The 21,378-nt window shown below is 38.7% G+C and overlaps 1 protein-coding gene across 4 annotated transcripts in view; it reads left to right on the top strand.

The window, feature by feature from the left end:
- The window catches only part of LOC127065375 (uncharacterized), a 257,300-nt gene that overhangs the window by 140,943 nt on the left and 94,979 nt on the right, over positions 1–21,378 (top strand). For all 4 annotated transcript variants that reach the window (XM_050997629.1, XM_050997627.1, XM_050997630.1 and 1 more), the window contains one exon: positions 7,985–8,061. In XM_050997629.1, the coding sequence (XP_050853586.1) occupies positions 7,992–8,061 (70 nt within the window). In that variant the 5' untranslated portion in view covers positions 7,985–7,991. The remainder of the gene's footprint in view (positions 1–7,984; positions 8,062–21,378) is intronic.

The raw sequence follows: 21,378 nt of genomic DNA, 5'->3' as shown, positions 1-21,378 counted from the left end.
ACCTATTTCTCTTCTAACCGATTCTATTCGTTCTCTATCGATATTTTTTTTTTCCACGTAATCGAACACTAAAACCATCGATATTTCATTCACAAAGCGAGAAATTGAGAATCGTCGTCGTATCGTTAACAAACGAAATATTTCCTTTATGTAATAATGTATGTGTAAATATTTACGTAGTTTTCATTATAATATCTAAATATTAATAGTTACGCATGAACGAATAATTAATTATTTTCCACGTTATTACACATGTCCGGATGGGATGAAATAGGTGCGTGGGGATTGATAATCGTCCTCTCTCCATTCTCTCTCTCTCTCTCTCTCTCTCTCTTTCTCTGTATTCGTATATTCGAAAAAATTAATCCGTAAGTTTGCATAAATTCCGATCGATGTGAAAATGAACGTTGAAAGGTATAATTATCGTTGTTAGTTAATTTCTTTGATAAAGTCTTCGTTATAATGAAGATTACGTCATGGCTTTTCCTTTTTTCTTTTATTATAAAATAAAGAAAGAAAAGAGAGAGAATGGCCAGTTTTTGCGATAACGATTTATCCGTGCAACGTAAGAATCCAAATGTTATTTCACTCCTGTACTAGAACACGATAGGACGGAAATTTTATCCAGGGCGTGGAAACGGTTTAATATCGCTTGCCCGATGGTCGTTGCCTCGCGTCAATATTTTCTATCCGTAATACGAGGAAAGAGGGAGAAGGGTTATCGATTATCAGTTAACGCGTCTGTCTACAAACTCCTTGTCTCTCTCTTTCTCTTTTTCTCTTTTTATCTCTTTATCTCTTTTTCTCTCATACATTCTTTTTACTCTTCCTCGTTTCCTATTTCTCCTCAACGAAACCATACTTGGGTTTGTCGATTATTTTTTTTTTTTTCTTTCTTTTACTCTACATTTGTATATATATATATGTACGTGTATATCGTATATATATATATATACTTATACATAGATAGAACGTTATTCCGTATGCGTGATTGTAAGTCCTATATGTGTTTGTCTAGTAGTGCGCATGCATCATGGAAAGTGCAATAAACGAGAATCTATAGTTTATCGCGAGGCAAGATAGAGCGAACCGGCAGATGGCAATCGACGAAAGAACAAAGCGATGCGATCGAAAATCGCTAATGAAAAATGTTTCTTCTCTTCTATCTCTTTGTCTCTCGTTTAGTTAATACCGAAAAAAGAACAAGAAAAAAAAGTTACAGTAACTTTTTCTTTCTCTTTTTGTTTCTCTCTCTCTCTCTCTCTCTTTCTCTTTCATACGTCTTTATTGCTTTTATTCTTCGATTTTGTTTCGTTCAAGAGGATTCTTCGACCGATAATTTATTACGTCCGATGTAATAGTCTTTTTGCATTACTACGATTTAAAAAGAAATAAAAAAAAAAAAAAGAGAAGAAAAGAACATGAAAAAGAAAAAAGAAAAAGGAAGAACCGATCGCATTGATTCAAAATCGATTCGATTGGTTAGATAGGAGTCTCTTTTTCTGACGTAGGTACATACATACGTGAGAGACGCACCGATACAACGAGAATGTTGGTGAAATTGCTTTTTATAATCTCGCACGGCTCGCTGTCTCGATGTGAGAGCCGGATATAATTTCATCTATCGGACGAGTCTAGTATAGAACGGATAAGAGCGATAAGCGAGCCAAACGTAGTTAGGGATAAGTACTACACGATCGAAGATTTTTAGGGTTAAAGAAAATAATAATTCGTGAAATTAATCTTCGTTTTGTGAAAATCGATATCACGTTTTTAAACGTAATACGATCAAAGAATATCTTTTCGTTTCGATACGTTATCGATTCAGGTTCACATATGTCCGTAGAAATAAATAAATAAATAAATATATATATATATATATATATATATATATATATATATATATAATATGTACACTTATCGAGAAAAGTTCAAAAACAAAGTAATCGTATCGCACATTTTTACATATTCTTTATCTTCCAAAATAGATAGATTGAAACTAAAAGTAGCGTAATGAGATAACACTTCATACGTCAATAAACAATATTATGCTACTTTTAGTTTAGAAAATAGAAAAATGACCGAACGATTACTTTGTTTCTTAACTTTTGTTACTAAGTGTATATATATATATACACATGTATATTGATATAGATACATATATTTCTCTCTTTCTCTCTTTCTCTCTCTCTCTCTCTGTATGTATATATAGATGTATTATATATCTATATCACCATCCCTCTTTCTCTCTTCGGCAAGGATTAATTGAATACCAGACATGTGCGTAGTATCTGCATGCATGTGTCCAGCACGGTATGCTCTGTATCGGACGACAAAAAATTTCGGATTCTCGTGGCATTCAGGTATTTCTGCTCGCAGTGTCGCTCTTGCCTTTTCGTACGTGCCATCGTGCCAGTATCGTGGAATTCGTTGTCTCGATCGATGTTCGGATTTCAATCCGTTCGCTTCGTGTACCCTCGTATATGATACCTCTGTACTGAAATTACACAGCCATCTACGTACGTATATGTATATACTAACGGGCTACGATCGACAAAGATGCTTTGAATGTGCATACACCTATGTATACGCATACGCATATACGCATATACACATATATATATATATATATATATATAGATAGAGATACACCTATCCTACACGTATTCTCTATATATACGAACACACGTTCATCCATGCAGATAGTATCTATACCGATAGTTGCCGAAGGTACCAATACACGCATACACACACATGGATAAAATAACGACAGGTACGTTCAAACGATACTAAAGGCAATATTCAGACGTGTTCTCGCTTTATATTATAGATTCAAAAATCAGAGACTTCCTCTCTTTCTCTCTATCTATTCATGTTAATTTTGTCATTTATGCTCTTTTACAGCCAAAGATTAATCAATGAAAGTAATTTAAAGCTTTTTTCTTTCTCTCTCTCTCTCTCCTCTCTCTCTTTCTCTCTTTCATACACAACATACACATATACACATACACATACGCGCACGTCTCACTCTTTAGTAAATTGTATTCGACGATAGGATAATTTTCGAAACGAGGCGTGGTTCCGATTACGTTGAAATTCTATTGAAATTTATACATATTTTAGCGGAACAATAACGGACAGAGATAAACGTTATCCTGTATTTAACGAATCTCTCTCTCTCTCTCTCTCTCTTCCTCTCGCTATCATTTTTATACACACGCACACACATATTAACGTAGTTAAATCGTTCCAATATTTTCATCATTCCTAATTCTCCATATTTGCGTCGAGATATATTGGTTAATGGTTCAAAAATTGTTACACGCACGTATCTTGCTTTTCGAAAATCTTTATTTGATCCTTGCTCGATCGGAACGTGTTGTTGTACATGTATCATTCAAAATCGTGAGGTGAATCGATCGATCGTATATATCGAAGAGGAAAGAAGGGGTCAAATGGTTAAACGAGGATGGAAGATCGGGTGGATGTTAGAATGAGAAATAAAAAAGAATCGTGATCGGCATGTATTCCGAATGTAATCGGCGCATTTACAAAATTTACATGCGTGTAAATCAGCGCGCGGCAATCATTATACCTACGTGCCATTAAAATTAATGAACACCTTTCGTCTCGAGTTTTTCGATCGTTAATGAGATCTAGCATCGGCTGACATGGTATCGATGATCACAATAAATACAGAGGAAAGCGATTAATTTGCGATGAGTTGGCCCTCTGCACTCTCCTCTCTCTCTCCCTCTCTCTCTCTCTCTCTCTCTCTCTCTCTATCTATTTATCTATCTGTCTATCTATTTATCTCTATCCTATGTATCTTTCTTTCTCTCTTTATCTATCTATCTATCTATCTCTTTCTCTCAGTATCTCTCTTTTTCTCTCTTTTTCCGTATCTCTCTCTCTCTCTCTCTCTGTCTCTCTCTCTCCCTCTTTCAAACGTGATCAAACAATCATCGTCATTCGTTCGTTCATTGGCTCGTACCTCAATCGTTTAGATCGGTATAATTTGTCAGAGACACACAGGCAAAGTTCGATACATCGATTAGTATTAAATTTCCCTAACCATTCACGAGTATCCTTCGGATATTATTTTTGATCATCGTAACCACCCCTTCCTTTTTCTCTTCCCCAACCATCCGTCCATCCGTCCTTCCGTTCGTTCGTTCGTTTGTCCATCCGTCCTTCTTACTCTCTTTAACTCACCATTCGCTACACTCGAGGATGAAACGATTCGTTTGAAAGCGAGAGCTCACTCCGGTAATTATCTACAAATTAAAATCCCTCTTTGCACTCCAAAGTACTCTCCTCTGCGGCCACTTTCATCGGCAACAGTAGCAGCAGATAGTGGTGTTGGTGGTGGTAGCGATGGTGGTAGTAGTAATACTAGGAGTAGTAGTAGCAATAGTAGTAGTAATGTTGGTGATGGTTGCTGGCGGTCTCGCAGATACCAGTTGGAGAGAAAGAGATAACAAACGGCATTTATTCGTTAAAACGGTATTAGCGAAAATTAACGTTGGTTAAGCGGCCCGTTACGAAAATCATCTCTAAACAACGCACTTTATTCGATTAGCAGTATCCAGAAACGAGTACAGGGCGTTCACCGACACTACGCGAATATACACTAATTAACCCAACATACATATGTAGTTACCTCTTTTATAATCGTTAATACGATCGTTTCCTCGACGATGGTTATTATCGTGTTGGCCGTTCGTAGATATACGAACGGATAGATAAGAGTTTAAAGATAATGATTAATATACGACGAAAGTGTTTCAACCTGTCATACCAATTAAATCCAATTATCTTCTTTTTTACCTTGATTATTTCCTAATTGTAGTTTTTATGCTGTTAAATAATATCGATCGATCTTCGTTCATTTCCTTTCGTCTTTGATACATATTCTTCGGACACGTCCACGTTCGTGACTAAGTCGAACAGAAATTATGTCCCTTTCTATCTCTATCTCTATCTCTATCTCAATCTCTCTATCTCTATCTCTATCGCTATCTCTATCGCTATCTCTCTATCTCTGTTTCTCCCATTTAACGTTTTAGCGTTTATATGTATGTACGGTTCGCCATAAGCTCGTACGCTTCGCTCATGAGACGAAGGGAGAGCACTGTCCGAAGCACCCGTACGCGTTTCCACGCGCCATTGTCCGCAGGATCGCTCCTGTCTCTCGAGACATTAAGCACCGTCCGCGTACAATGATCCCGTGTCCACATCTCCCTTACTGAACGTACCGCGTATACGCATACGTCGTCTCGCGAACGCGTTCGTTGTATCATTAACTGTATATGGCAACAAGGCTATACCGCTTCTGATGTATCCGGATCGTCAAACAGTAGTACGTGGTCCGGACTATTGTCATACTCCTTAGAATCGTTGCTCGAAGGATTATCACGTTAATCCGAACGTCTATCAGCTCTACTCCCATAATTAATTCAACCAACAGCTCCACTTTACTGTTTCGTCAAATAGGATTACAAATTATTAAGTGAAAAGTATCTTAGAAAGAGATTCTGCATTTTTGACGATCGTTACTCCTTGTGCTTTCTTTTCTTTTTTTTTCCTTTTTTCCGTTTCCCCTTTTTCTATTTTTCTTTTCTTTTTCTTTTTCTTTGTTTCCTTTTTTTTTCTTTTTTGATTTTTTCTCTCTTTCTTTCCTTTTCTTTTTTTCTCTTTTTACATCCGATAGAAGCTTGAAAAATGCATTGAAAGGGCATCGTTCAACGTGTGTTTTCGGAATACACGTGCCGTTTAAAAGCTTCGAGGAAGCTGCGAGGCTGAACGTCTGCTGCATTTTCTTCTTTTCTCTGTCCCTTTTTTCTCTCTCTTTCTCTCTCTCTCTCTCTCTCTCTCTCTCTCTCGCTCTCGCTTTCTCGCTCGCGGGCTCTTCTTGATGCCAGCCTGGTATCCCAGGACCGTGAGAGAACCGAGCTAATATCCACGAAGGAGCCTTTATTTTTCTTTATTAGCCCGTCGCGGTAACAATGGCCGGGCCGAGCATCCGGTGTCAATGGTCTGGCTTTTCGCAAGCACGAAGAAAGGAGAGAAATAGAGAAGGTGGGGAAATAGGAGGAATAAGAGTAGAAAGAGAAGGAGGAGGAGGAGGAGGAGGAGAAGGAGGAGGAGGAGGAGAAAAAGAAGGAGGAGTTAGAGGAAGTAGAAGGCTTGCAAGCCGGCCGAGCGTATACTCTCTTCTCTTCTGTTCTCTTCTCTTCTCTTCTCTTCTCTTCTGTTCTTCATCTTCTTCTACTTCTTCTTCTTCTCTCGGAAACTGCTCTCTTCTCTCGCGAGTCGCATCTGCAACGTTTCAACCCCTTCCTCGATCTTCCTGAATGAGGAGAAAGAGAAGAGGCACAGAGGTAAAAGAAAATGGTGGGAAGGGGTTAACGAGAAAAAAAACTGCTTTCGTAGAGAAAAAGACCATAGACGATAATACGTGAGAAAGAGAAAAAGAAAAGAAGAAGAAGAAGAAGAAGAAGAAAAGGATGAAGAATGAAGAAAGATAGATAGATAAAGAGGGAAAGATAGAAGGATATAAAGAAATGAAGAAGTTGGAAAAGGATCTGTATTCCAGAAGAAGAAGAAGAAGAAGAAGAAGAAGAAAAAGAAGAAGAAGAAGAAATGCATCGCCTTCGGCATCTAGTCGTCTTTTTCTTACATCAAGACATGTTGCATCGGTTCTTTCACGACTCTCCTACTTTCTCTCTCTCTCTCTCTCTCTCTCTCTCTCTCTCTCTCTCTCTCTTTTACCCTCTTTCAACCCTCGACGTCATGGTAGTTTCTCCTAAATAGCCCATGTGACGCTACCGGCCACCGTATTACATTCCACGCACCCTGACATGGAACCGAGAGCTACACAACCATCCATCTCTCTCTCTCTCTCTCTTACACATACACTCTTCTCTTTTCTTTTCTTCTCTTCTCTTCTCTTCTCTTCTCTTCTCTTCTCTTACTACCGTCCTTTCACACGCGAACGCACAGAAACGGTTATATTCGTCGAGAACCACAGAAAACCCGATTCCGATGGTTTCTAACGCTAGAGATGGCCGTGTCGATGCGTGTTATCCTCCTCCGCTTGCTCCTTTTGGATTTACGTTCCTTCACCACATTGCTCCGTACCATCCTTCTCCATTAGCTATCTCACTCACTCATTCTCTCTTTCTCTCTTTTTCTCTTTACCTCTCTCTCTACCTCTTGTTCTCTCTCGCTTCGTTCATTTTTTTCATTTTCTTCCTTCCTTTTTATCGTCCTCTCACTCGGCGTTCCCTTCATCCATTAAGTTTTATGTTTACGAGCCAAACGTTCGCTGATTATGATCCTTTTGTTAAGTGTGAACTTCGGATCGATGGGACTTTGTTGAACGAGTTCATTAAAAGAGATGAGAGAAATTGTTCTTTTTTTCTTTTTATTTTATTTTCTTTTTTTTTTTACTTTTTATATTCTCCTCTTTCTCTCTTTCTTTCTTTCTCTTTCTATAAAAAGACTCGAATTGTTATTAATGCATTATTATTCTCATTGTTGGAAAGATCGAGTATGTATGACCATGTCAGATTAATATCGGAATCGAATATTCTTTTTCGAATATCTTACGATCCTATACTCAAAACTCCGTAATGTACTTTGACGGTGAATTCCGATTGGCTCGTAAAGAAGGAACGATCAATCTCGATGAACGATATATATATATATATATATCGTGAGAACGATCCATCAATACACCATCGACTTCCGATGGCTAATCCGAAAGTAAGATCGACGAAATATTCTCCCCCTTTTCGACGTGATACGTTTAAAAAGAGACCCTCTTGTATAATAAATAATAAATAATACTGATATAGGTTGATCTTATGCATAAAATTCAAATTTATTAGTTTTCCTCTTTCTCTCTCTCTCTGTCTCTCTCTCTCTTTCTCTATTAACAATTTCTAGTCAGAAAGAAAATTATTTTCTTTCATTTCAGAACGAAGATGAAGCGGTCATTGGTGCTGACTTGCTTTCTGCTGCTCCACTCCAGTATCCTGGGTGCACCACGGACAGGTGAGCGAATATAAATAAATTTATTGATCCTTCGATCTCAACCGGTAGTCCTTCGAAGAGAACTATAATTGTCCATAAGATAGATTTGATGAGATGATCTGCGAAATTGAGTTTAACCGATATACGGAAAACTAAATCAGGTCGTGTTTCTTTTTTCTTTTTTCTTTTTCTTCCTTTACCGAATGATAGAAAAAGGAAAAAAAGAAAGAGAGAAAGAGAGATAGAGAAAGAAAGAGAAAGCGTATAGTTCGTTGGATTTTAAGAGAAAGAGAGAGAGAGAGAGAGAGAGATAAAGAGAGATGAAGAGATGGAGGAGAATGAGATCCTTAATCCACCAAGGTCGCTCGGGAATCTGTCGTGAACCCGTGCGAAAACAACGTCGAGGGGTGGATTATGATGATCGTGGTAATAACGTCGGAAGGACTCGTGAATGGGTTTCTCTCTCTCTCTCTCTCTCTTTCTCTCTCTCTCTCTCTCTCTCTATCTTCTATCTTTTTCTCACTCTCCATCTCTCTCCGTTTCCTTCTCAGTCTCGACGTAATGCACACTCAACCGTGCCACATAACGGCGGACCTTTCCTACCGTCCTTTTCTCGATTGTACTCGGGATAGACAAATTAGTCTTCGCGTTTCTCCACCCCTTATTCTCCTTCTCCTCCTTCTCTCCTCCTCCCTCTCCACTTCCACCTCCATCTTCACCTCCACCTCCTTCCATCGTTTCCTCCAGTCTTCTTCTCACCGAACGTTTCAACGTTTTGTACTCCCTTTTGAATGGCGCCTCGTTTCCACGACGAAGACGACTAGACATTTTGGCCGGGATTTTAAGTAAATACGATGTTCCTATTATTGTCAATGGACGTCGGACCTTATAAATTTGATTTGATTTTCTTTCCTTCTTTCTTTCTTTCTTTTCTTTCTGTTTTTCCTTCTTCTTTTATTTCTTTTCTTTTGCCTTTTTCTATTTTTCTAATTCTTTCTTTTTATTTCGCACGATATTTCTTTTTCTCATTGCTTAGAATTTATGATTTTACATTTTTCTAAATTGTTCAGAATTTTCCTATCTATATTACACTTGTATTATACATGGATATGTACCTTTGTAATACTTATATTGTATTATATTATATTACATACGAAATATACATATATACATACATACATACATACATACATACATACATACATACATACATATATATATATATATATATATATATATATATATATAAGCGTATAATTACGTCTCCGGTACAAGAAAGTTCCGACATACTCGCATACCATTCGCTAGCTAGCGTTATCATGTCTGCTTATGCAGATACCACTCGTCGTATCACATTTTCAGAGACGGCAGCGCGCCTTTGCATAAGTCACGGTTTGTCTTCGTGAATTCAAACATCGTACGTTCTCTCTCTCTCTCTCTCTCTCTTTCTCTCTGTCTCATTTGGTCTATCTGCCTGTCTGTCTGTTTCTCTCTCTCTCTCTCTCTTTCTCTCTCATGTGACATTTACGCGAGGCACAGAATTTGCGGATAATTCCGTAGATGCGTTAGAACTTTGTCTGACTTTATTTGCATTCTCTTAGAAATTTCAAAGGAAGTAGAAATAAAGGGCTTCCTGATTATTAATCGTCCATTTTCCTCTATCACTTCTTCTTTTTTCTCTCTCTCTTTCTCTTTCATTCTTTTTTCTTTTTCATTTTCTTTCCTTTCAATGCACGCTAGCAATGTTCTCAAGACTTCTCTCTCTCTCTCTCTCTCTTTCACACACACACATACACACAAATATATCCATGCATACATGCACACGCTTACTTACTCAGTAGTAAGTAACTTACTCAGGAAGTAACAAACAATTTTGGTGATTACCGGTCAAGTAACCGCGAGCAATAGTCAAAGTTGACCATCGCGAAACGTCCGAGAGCTTGCCCGCACGATTGAAAGCAAAGTGGCTCGTTGGTCGAGTTACCGTACCGGTTACGATAGGTTCATTGCAAAGGAACCGCAGTGCGTCGAAGAATAGCGCACGGTGGGTGGGTGTGAGGGAGTGGGAGGGAGAAAGGGTGGGAGAAGGAGAGACAAGGTAACCGGACTTTCCACCCTTCCGACTTAATTGGCGGCTTTAAGAGTTCGCCTCGGCTAGAACGACGGTATGACTCTCTTTGTCGAGATCGAAGTGTCGCCACTTTGAAAGCTCCCCGAAACTCTCGGAAGACTTGAAACTCGATAATGGCACGAAACGCGAGGGAGATCGTTCGAGGTAGATAGACAGAAGAAAATTTACTGTACACGCAAGGGAATACGAAAGAAGAATAGAAGAGAGAAAGAGAGAGAGACAGAATATAACTGATATAAAGTTAATAGTAATAACAATATAAATGTCAACTCTGTGTACGATAGGAATATCAAAGTGAGATAAAATTTAATTAAGTATTAATAAAGGTTAGCTTCTTATCTATTATTTAGATGGAAAGAGAGAGAGAGAGAGAGAGAGAGAGGGAAAGGGAGAAAAAAAGGGAGGAATGAAGAGTCGAATTCGCAGTACGTTGCAGAAGCTATCGTTTTGTATAGAGATATTCTCACTACATATAAATATATAAATATAAATAATATATATATATATATGTGTGTGTGTGTGTGCATATGCAATAGAATCAAGAAAGAGAAAAAAGAAGAAAGAAAAAGCAAAAAAAAAGGATAAATCCTTCTTCGATCTCAATAAATATATAGACAAATAGATAGAAAGAAATTCAGTTTTCCTATTTGGTCAGTCTACATCGACGAGACCTTGTATTGGATTAAGCCGAAATGAGAGAAAGAGAGACAGACAGAGAGCATAGATAGAAGCAGAAGGATGGCTATGCCATTCGTCTCTGTCTTTCCACAAATTTGATTTCTACCCACTCGTATTTCAGTGGAGTCGATGGCTAAAAGCCTCGAAGTCGAGTTAATAAGTGTCATTTCCTTCGTTCTATGGTGGTATGCTAGAGGCATCTAGATAAATCTTCGTTTTTGCTCGTCGCACTATCTACCACCCTCTTCCCCTATCAGCTCCCCCTTCCTCTCCCCCAGGTAGATAGGTTCCACGCTTTGTTGTTCACGCGCACGCGTAAATACGTTTCCCGTAGCATCGGACTACTACTGAAAACGGTAAATCTCTACTGTGCTTGCAAAGCACACGTATACATCACCTATACATACATATACACTGCACGCACAAACGTATACTTGCGTGCAAATGCGTACGTACGTAGTTGTGTTCGTTCGTGTTCGCGTATATACGTGTCATAACGCACAGGCATCCTATTATCTCGAATATCAGGAACGTGTTAAGTTCACGGCAAGGCGCCGCTTTGTCTCGTTCACGTACACAAAGCGAGTAAAATCGAGGCCCTTCGATGCAACAACCACCCCTTACGTCTTCCTACTCGGACGCATATATACGCTGTCGTTCTTCGACATTTTCGTCGATTCTTCTTTTCTCTGTTCGTATCTGCTTGGCGAGTGGTTGGAGGGAAAGGAAGGAAGAAAGAAAAAGGACGTACAGGAAACGACAAAAAAAAAAAAGAACGAAGAACAACAAAAAGTGACGAGCTTGACGAGGAGAAAAAGGATAGAAAGAGGAGAAAGCTCTTCTTTCACGTATTATACATGCGCAAATGTGTATTGCGGTGGCCGCATCTCTTCAGCAATTTGCCACGCGAATTATAATTCAAATTCGTTATATCCCCGTAATAACTTTGAAGGGAGAAAGAGGGAGAAGAAATGAGAGAAAAAGAGAGAGAGAGAGAGAGAGAGAGAGAGAGAACATCTGCTTCGGAGTAATCTACGTGGAAAAAGGGTCGGGCAAACTTTGATAGAAACAAGCTTTTTCATCGGAAAAGAACTAATTTTACGATGAGAAAAGTGCACGGTTACGGGCTAAAGGGGAATAGGAAGGAAATAAAGAGAAAAAATACTACAGGGAGAGGGGGAGGAGGGGAGGGGAGGGGAAAGAGAGATAGATAGAGAGATAGAGATAGAAAGAGAGAGAGAGAGAGAGAGAGAGAGAGAGAGAGAGAGACGAAGAGGAGACAACGCGAACCGCTGAATTCGTTTCTTCTGCTCGGCCCGGTGGTTTTGCAGCGTCGTAATAAAAGTGCATTTCCATCTACCCTTACAGACCGAGACTGAATGAATATTAGCAGGAAATGAACAACGCGACCTTTCGGTTAACGCGTCGCGAATCTCTTGTTCTTTCTTTCTTTTCTTTTCTTTTCTTTGCTTTTCTTTTCTTTGCTTTTCTTTTCTTTGCTTTTCTTTTCTGTACTTTTCTTTTCTTTTTCTTTCTTTTCTTTATTTCGTTATTTTTTTCTCGATCTGACGAAAATTTCACCATGCATATAACAGAAAAACATTCTCATGGGAGAAATCCGATTGTGAGCCGCGCAATGTTTCGTTCCTTTTCGTTTGTTTTTAATTTTTCTTTTCTTCTTTTTATTGTTCCTCCTCTTTTCTTTCTGTTTTTTTTTTCTTTCCCTTCCTTTCTCTTTCTCCTTTCGCCCGTTGTATCTTTTATAAAGTTAACGTAATTCGAAAAAGGATTGTGACCGTAACACGCGTATAAAAAATTCTATCCTTCCGTGATCACGGCGAGATCTTTTTCGCGCGTTTTCTGCTTGCTCGAAGGTTCGTTCTCTTTTTCTCTCTCTTTCTTGTACGTAGAAAAAAAATTATATATATATATATATATACACACACACACACACATATAAAAAGAGAGAAACAGAAAGAAAGAGAAAGAAAGAGAGAAAAAGAGAAAGAGAAAGAAAAGGCGTTATTTTTATTATCACGAATGTTCCCTCACCTGCGTGTCTCTGTTAAATGGGATGCTGCTTTCGCGCACATGCGAGGATGCCCGGGTTGGGCTCGAATGAGCGATCATAAACCCCCAGGGGGGTAGCGAAACGCAAGCGAGCGAGGGCTTCAGGCCACTTCGAGTTTCGAGTGCTGGGTAACCTCGTAAAAAACACTTCCATTTCCACGGCCATTTAGCTCGATCCTCTTTGATGATTTCCCTTCATTCTTCCCTCTCTCTCTCTCTCTCTTTCTTTCTCTTTCTCTTTTTCTCTCTGTCTCTATCTCTATCTCTTTTTCTCTATCTCTCTTTCAAGTTTTTTTTCTCTCTTAATCTTTATATTCTTCCTTCTCTCTCGTTTTATTTCATACTGAACCATACCTTTTTTCTCATTGAGATCGTAACGCATTAGATCGCAACACGTTCTTACTTTGCTCTATTCTCTCTCTCTCTCTCTCTCTCTCTGTTTCTCTTTCCGTCTCTTTCAATTTTATCTCTTTCTTTTCCTTTTCAACGTACGCTTACTTACTCTTTCTATCTTTTTCAACCCCGTCCAGTTTTTCGCATCAACCAACAACACATGGTCGTTCTCTCGTTTTCTCTCTCTCTCTCTCTCTTTCTTTCTTTCTTTCTTTCTCTAACTCTCTCTCATTTCTCAACTCACCCTTTTCTCGCTCGACCGAGTGTAAAACCAAGAATCACAGAAGGGACGTCGATTTTCTCCCTTTCACGTCGAACTCGCCAAACACCAGAGAACCATAGGCATCTAACTCGTGTTCGTGTACAAGCCGATTCGACGGTGGCTCGCATAATTTTCTCGGCTGTACTCCCGGCAGTGCACCCTCTCTCTCTCTCTCTCTCTCTCTCTCTCTCTCTCTCTCTTTCTCTCTCTATCTCTCTCTTACTCCAACTCGCGCGAAATCACCCTTATCTGACCACAAAGCTGATATGCACGTTCTCTCCCGGTAGCTCCGCGATAACGGGACTCCGACCCCGTGAATTTTCGAACGAGGGACTCTCCTTCTTCGGCACGGCTGCACGCAGCTTAGGAGTCGCGATAATACGGAAAAGGGTGAGAGAGAAAAAGAGAGAGAAAGAGAGAGAGAGAGAGAAAGAGAGAAAACTCTATAGATAACTCGATGGATGTTTACTCGAATAGAATTTTTATTAACTATTAGATAACCCAAGATAATACGATTTTTCATTTTCCATAGAACATTGTACGTATAATAACGATTAATAGTAATAACGAATACGTAGAATCAATGGAAATAATTATCGGCTTTGTTCGTCGAGAATCTTTTTTCTCTTTCTTTCTCTTTCTTTCTCTTTCTTTCCTTTCTCTTCTTCCTTTTCTTTTTCTTTTTTGTAATACGCATGTATCTATTCATGCAATAATATTTGTTCGCAGTAAGAAAAATTTGTAATAATGTTGGTGGTACCTACATTACTCGAGAACATTTAAAAGAATTGCTGGAAAAGCTCACTTCTTAAAGGTGGAAGGAGAGAAAGCGTTGGCTGGCAGAGAGGGTAATTGGTTTCCTTTCCTTCGTGCGAGAAATTTGCGCTAGAGTAAAGAAACGTCTACGTAGATACGACGAGAGAGAAGAGAACGAGCAAAGCGGTAGAAAGAAAGAAAGAAAGCAAGAAAGAAAGAAAGAAAGAAAGAAAGAAAGAAAGGAAGAAAGAAAGGAGGAGAAGAGGATGAAGAAAAAGAGGTTGAAGAAGAGAGGAATAAGTAAAAGAGAAAAATAGAGAAAGAGAGAGAGAGAGAGAGAGAGAGGAAAAAAAGAGAAAGATAGAGAAAAAGAAGAAGAGGAATTTTTCTAGAGAGAACCGAACGAAAGGAAACCGTTTTCCAAACGGCCTTTCTTCTTTCTCTTACACAATTGGTTCACGCCTGTCCGCCGAGATAGGTACGAACGAAAGAAGAAGCGCTTTAATAAGCTCGCGTAATTCATCCGCGAACGCGCTAAAAGCATTTTCCTTCGCTGCTCGACCGCCATATCATCCGCTCTTAGCGTACGTACCTTTACGTATGTAAGCGTGTATATGTATGTATGTACATATGTATGTACTTATGTAATACATATGTGTGTGTGTGTATATAGAAGCCCGCTTATAACCGTATCTCGTACATTTTTCTTTATTTCTCGGTAAATCTCGTCTGTACTTTGAGCCGCGCGAGAGCTCGGTTACATCGTACCGAGTGCTGTTGCAAATACTTTGAACAAAGGAAAACTCCCTTTTCATCGGTCTCTATATGCGTATAATAATTGTATATAATATTATGAGAAAGAGAGAGAGAGAGAGAGAGAGAGAGAGAGAGAGAGAGAGAGAGAGAGAAGATGTGGACGCGGACGTGGACGCGCGTGTTAGGTAACTTACGTTAGGTAGAAATATATCTTTATATACGACTATATATAATATGTATGTATATATAGATGTATGTATGTATATAAGTATGTATGTATAGATGTATGTATGGATGTGTATGTATGTAGCATTTACAAAACGTACGTCAGCAATTCCTTTTTCGAGTATTCGTGGACTAGTTAATCATTTATATTTCAATTAGTCGTGCTGAGTTTAAATGGTGAAAAATTATTTTTCTCGCGGTCGGTGCGCTCTCCACGGTCTCGGTGAAAATGCAACATTCTAATTTTTCGAAGTTCCAACGCACGAAATTTTGAAGATGAATGTTAATGAGCGTAACAAATGGAGAGTGAGTGAGAGAGAGAGAGAGAGAGAGAGAGAGAGAGAAATAAAGAGAGAGATAGGGAAAGAGAGAGAGAGAGAGAGAGAGAGAGAGCACACGAAAAGAGGAAGAAAAAAAAGGAGGGATGGGTAGATTGGAGAAGGGGAAAAAAAAGAAATATTACCCGTAGCGAATTGGACGTGGATAATTACGTTTCCATAAGTTCCAACGAATATTTCCGTCTCCTTCGAAGAGGGTAGAGAATCACGCGGAAGGTTAATCAGAGTCAAGGCAAATAAGCGAAGAACTCAACTAGGTGCTAGGTAATTACTAAGGTCCGTTAAAGTGAATTCCGACACTGTTCTCGAGCCTGAGTGCACACGCACGCGAATACGTGTGCGAGAATGCGACGTAAAACAAAAAAGGGGACAAAATAAAAGAGAGAGTGGGAGAAGAGTGAAAGGATGAGAGAGAGATAGATAGAGATAGAGAGAGAGAGAGAGAGAGAGAGAGAGAGCTGACGACGATTAAAAGCTCGGCCTCGCTTGCCTCTCTTGCTTCGATAACCCCCCCGGACGCTATGCCCTTTTTACGCGTCAAGCTCAACCTCTGACAAAGCTGGAAGCATTTTGTTGAGTATTAAACTTGACTCTCTCGATTCTCCGATCCAGTCGTGTTTCCTGTCTATTGAAAAAAAAAAAAAAAAAGAAAAAAAAATGATGATTTCTCCTCTCATTCTCTCTCATTTTCATTCTCTCTCCCTCCCTGTATCTTTATCTCCTTCACTCGTTCTCTTTTATCAAATAATTTGCCATCATCTCGGAAATGAAATTATTTCACGGAGGGAGAGGGTGGAAGAGAGAGAGAGAGAGGGGGGAGGAGTGTGAGGAAGAGAGACAGACAGAGAGGATGAGACAAATACGCGAATATTCTCTTCGATATTCAATGCTTTTATTATCATCCCTTTTCGTTCGTTCTTCAAATTGAATTTGATTTTATTCGAATGCTTATCGGTGCAGCTTACGTTTTCACGTATCTCTTAATTAAATCGAAAACATCGAAAAGACGGAAATATATGAGAGAAATTTGTAATTTTATCTCTGTTTCTCTCCTTCCGTTTCTCTACTTCTCCCTTTTTCTATTTCAAACTCCTCTCGATTTTATTACCTTCGAAAGTACTACAAAGACTCGCTTTTGATAGTCGTTAGGATGATTCGTACCTGATAGAAACATATGATGGCCGGTATTATCGGGGCTAAAGACCGAAACGAAAGAGAGAGGTATCGGGAACAGAGAGAGAGAGAGAGGAAAAAAAAACTTCGGATCGATTTCCGACAAAAGAGAAATATTGCGTACGTAGTAGGAGGGTAGAACAAGAGAGAGAGAGAGAGAGAGAGACAGAGAGACAGAGAAAGAGACAGAGAGAGAGAGAGAGAGGGAGAATAAGAGAAAAAATGAGAGAGAGAGAGAGAGAGAGAGAGAGAGAGAAAGGGAGTAAGAGAGTAAGAGAGAGAATGAGAAGGATGGGAAGAACGTGCTTTCGAGCGAATTTTTTGGCGGCATTACCGATTTATATTTTACACCGGATTTGCCGTTGTCGTCGAGCATCGCTGGGTGATACGCTCGTGGATCTACTTTTTCACTGGCGTATCGCATACGTCGAACGCTTTTCTAGAAAAGCTTGACTTTCTGGTAGTTCGAAATTCGCGCGTCGCTATACGATTTGCAGAAAGGTAGAAAGATAGAACGAACGAAAAAGCTCCGGTATTCAGTGACGCTCGGGTTTTATTCTTTCCCCAAATTGTTGTCTTTCGAATATTTCAACGTACTTCTCTCTCTCTCTCTCTCTCTCTCTGTATGTGTGTGTGTTGGTTGAAAATTCGCTTGCATGCGTTTTCGCTGCATTAACGTCGAGTACCACCGAGTCGAATATCCGTTATTTTCGTCTCTTTCGCTCTTTTATTCGTCTTCTCTCTCTTTCTCATTCTCTCTTTCTCTCTCTCTCTCTCCCTCCCTCACTCCTATCTCCATACTCTTACTCTTAAACGAACTCGTATTTTTCATCGAGATACTAAGGAATTTTAGAATCGACGTCCATCCACTGATTTCACTTGTCAATTGGACAAGTACTGTTCCATACTGTGATTACGTTGATATCTCTCTTCCTCTTCTTCGAGCATTCGTTTCTACGTGTGTAACGTGTCCTTACGTATATGAACGTGTCCTACGTGTGAGCGTTCATAAAACATAGACTTAGAGGTTCAGAGAAAGGGAGAACGGACAAGAGCGACAAAGAGAAGTAGATATATATATATATATAGATAGATAGATAGATAGATAGATAGATAGACAGAGAGAGAGAAGGTTACTAGGCGCACCAGATAGTCGGCGCTTTGTATTTGCCCATTAATAGTGAACTACCATCCTAACTGGTTGCCTAGTCGGCGCTGAGAAATTAGCGGAGGCGCTAATTGCGTTACGTAACCTAGTTAGGGATGTGTGCACTTGGAAATTCGAAGCGAAGATCCTCTTCCTCTTTCTCTCTCTATCTATCTATCTATCCATCTATCTATCTCTTTCTCTTTCTCTCCACTTTTCTCTCTTTCATCCTTTTTCCATCGTCGACTTCGACTAGTTTTCTCTCTTTCTTTCTCTTCATTCTTTCTTTCTTCCGCTCTGATTTTCGTCGTTTCTTTTACATTTCCCTCTGTTCTTCTGACGGCGAACGAGCTTTTTCGTTCTAATTACGATCGTTGCATCGCGCCACCCTACATTGACCCCCTTTTTCGTGGCCTCCTCTCTTCTTCTTCTTCTTTCTACTATCTCCTAGCATCGCTGCTAACAACGCAAATAGATCTCATCCTGACTAACACAGCTGACTAATCCTCAGTGGGCACGAGCCAGTTTGTCCTACGATCTTCTAACTCGTCCTCGGTATAATTACATGTGTGTATACGTATATATGTATACATATATATGTATATATAAATTTTTTTCTAATTTTCTATACATACTTAAGTATCACGATGCTTTTTAATATTCTGTATTTGTTAATCCAATTTTATTATTAATTTAATTTATTCAATTTTAATATTATTGATTTAAGATTCGTTGATTGACAACGTTATTTCAACCATGCAACGTTTGATCTCGATAGATTGAAAAAAGAGAATACAACTATGTCACGTAAGGAAATAAATGTTCTAACGTCAAACGAAACTTATAATACCATTATTAAGATTGTTCTTGTCAAAATGGAAATAAAATGGAAATTTATATATATATCCATACGTGAAATCAACGTTACGTTGGAATAATAAATAAAAATATATTGAAATAATAAAATAAATATATCCTGTTATATCTATATTAGTTTATGTCGATCTTTAAGAGATTTATAAAATTCGCTGAATACATACATACATACATACATACATTCCTAAAATACATACATACATATGTATATTTTCTTCCTTCTTTTTACCTATTTTCTTTTTACATACAAATTCATCGGTGATAAAAGATAACACGAATATAATGCATAATGCGATCGTCATCGTCGTCAAAGATGAAGATAGAGATAGATAGAACGAGAAAGAGAGAGAGAGAGAGAGAGAGAGAAAGAGAGAGTGGGTCAAGCCTTCCCTCATACTTCTCTGAGCTCGACGTAAATATATAAATATGCATTGTGCCGTTGAGAACTACCAACTGTGATGCCACCAACACATACACAACGATTTCGGAGTAGCATATATATATATATATATCTATATCTACATACTTTATCTATCCATGTGTACTTGTCGTGTTCGTATGTATATTTGCGAGGCCCATGGCTGCATAAACATAAAGCGGAGCTCTAGCGCTCGATACGTCGACGGCGAGTTTCAATGCGAAATATCGGCCCTGGTTGGAACGACCGTTGCTATCTCGATGCACCACCGGCTGTCCACGATCGACCAAGAGAGACAAGAGGAGAGAGAGAGAAAGAGAGAGAGAGAGAGAGAGAGAGAGAGAGAGAGAGAGAGAGATAAAACGGATATGTCGTGCAATAATGGAGAAGCATTAATTTCAATCCCGTTCTCTTCTTCCTTTTGACATATAGGTAGGTATTGCACATTTTCGAGTATCGAGAGACTTCTGCCTCGCATACGATAAAACGACCAATCCTCGTCGACTTATACCTCTCTCTCTCTCTCTCTCTCTCTCTCTCTCTCTCTATCTATCTACCTACCTACCTACCTACCTACCTACCTACCTATCTACCTACCTATCTATCTATCTAGCTATCTATCTATCTATCTATCTATCTATCTATTTATCTATCTATCTATCTATCTATCTATCTATCTATCTATCTATCTATCTATCTATCTATCTATCTATCTATCTCTCTCTTTTTCTCAATTTTTTTTCTCTTCCTCATTGCTTTCTTTCTTTCTTTTTTCTTTCTTTCTTTCTCTCTCTCTCTCTCTCTCTTTCCTTTTCGATCCCAATTTCAACCAGCATTTACTATACCCGAAATCGTTTGTAGTTTAAAGGGGAAAAGGATCGTTTCGAGAAATCGACAATCACACAAACACGCGCCCACGGTTACACATAGATGTACAATCGTACGTGTAAGAGATAAAGAGAAAGAAGGTAGACAGTTAAGAGATAATTTCATGGTAAAAGAAGAAAGAGAAGAGGAAGAAGGAAGAAGAAAGAAGAAGAAGAAGAAGAAGAAGAAGAAGCTGTGATTATCTCGATCGTGGGCGTTTCTTCCAAAGCTTTTCGCTCGGTCGAAAGTCGAAAGGTTTTCTCGAAAGCCATTCCTAGAGTTCTCTTTCTTCTCTTCGTTTCTTTCTCGTCGTTCGTGCTTGTAGTGGTGGTTCGCGTGGCGTTGAGAGAAAACGGTCGATTCTTCGATGCTCGATGGCTTTTCAGAATGGTCTAGGAATAAGTCTTTTGAAACATTCAGTTTTAACGAAACGTTATTGTTTCATGGAATTCTAGTTTACAGGAAAAAACATACAAATGATTTGCTCGTAACTAAATCGGAGCACGTACGACGCTTGCGCGTAAACACGAAAAATAGAATTTTATCTGGCAGATATGTTCTTACGTTTTCATCGGCTTTTCTCTCTCTATCTCTCTCGTAATTTTCTTTTTTTTTCTTTTTTTTTTCTTTTTCATTTTTTTTTCTTCTTCCTTCCCTCTCACGTCGTTCTCCATTTTCAATTTAGTTCAGAGGCATGTTGTAGTAAGAAATATCCGGTAAGACCGACAACGAAAAATCAAGATTATGTCGTCTCATGTCCGGAAATAGATGGTCTTAGTATTTTAAGAACTGAACCGATGTAATTGTTTGAAAATAGATCACGGAAATGAACGAAACGAATCCACTGTACGAGAGTGTCTTTTATTTTTATTTCTTTTATGATATCATTTTAAATCCTTTTTTGCTCTTTATACATTTATATTATCAAATACTTAGTTATATAGGTACCTTGATAAAATAGTCTAACAGCGATTGAAGTACTCAGAATATTAAATAACTATTTAAAATTCACGTGATATAAGTAAAACAATGGAGAACGATAAGTGGCAAGGTCCAGATTAAATTTTCGTTCGAGTTTATTCCCTTCGAAAGTTTCGAGGATGTAGAGAGACCCGAATGAGATGAATGAGAAATCAGTCGTGAATGGATACAAATTTTCATTATAAAATACATTTATTTCTTGGCCATATATACATACATGCGATATATCTTTTTCATGGACAAATTTTTCTCTTTAGAATTGGCAAA

The sequence above is a fragment of the Vespula vulgaris genome, chromosome 7 (genome assembly GCF_905475345.1).
Source record: "Vespula vulgaris chromosome 7, iyVesVulg1.1, whole genome shotgun sequence".
In the NCBI taxonomy this organism is placed as follows: Eukaryota; Metazoa; Arthropoda; class Insecta; order Hymenoptera; family Vespidae; genus Vespula; species Vespula vulgaris.
Note: the sequence above shows the minus strand (reverse complement) of the source record. Positions and strands in the feature narration are given on the sequence as shown.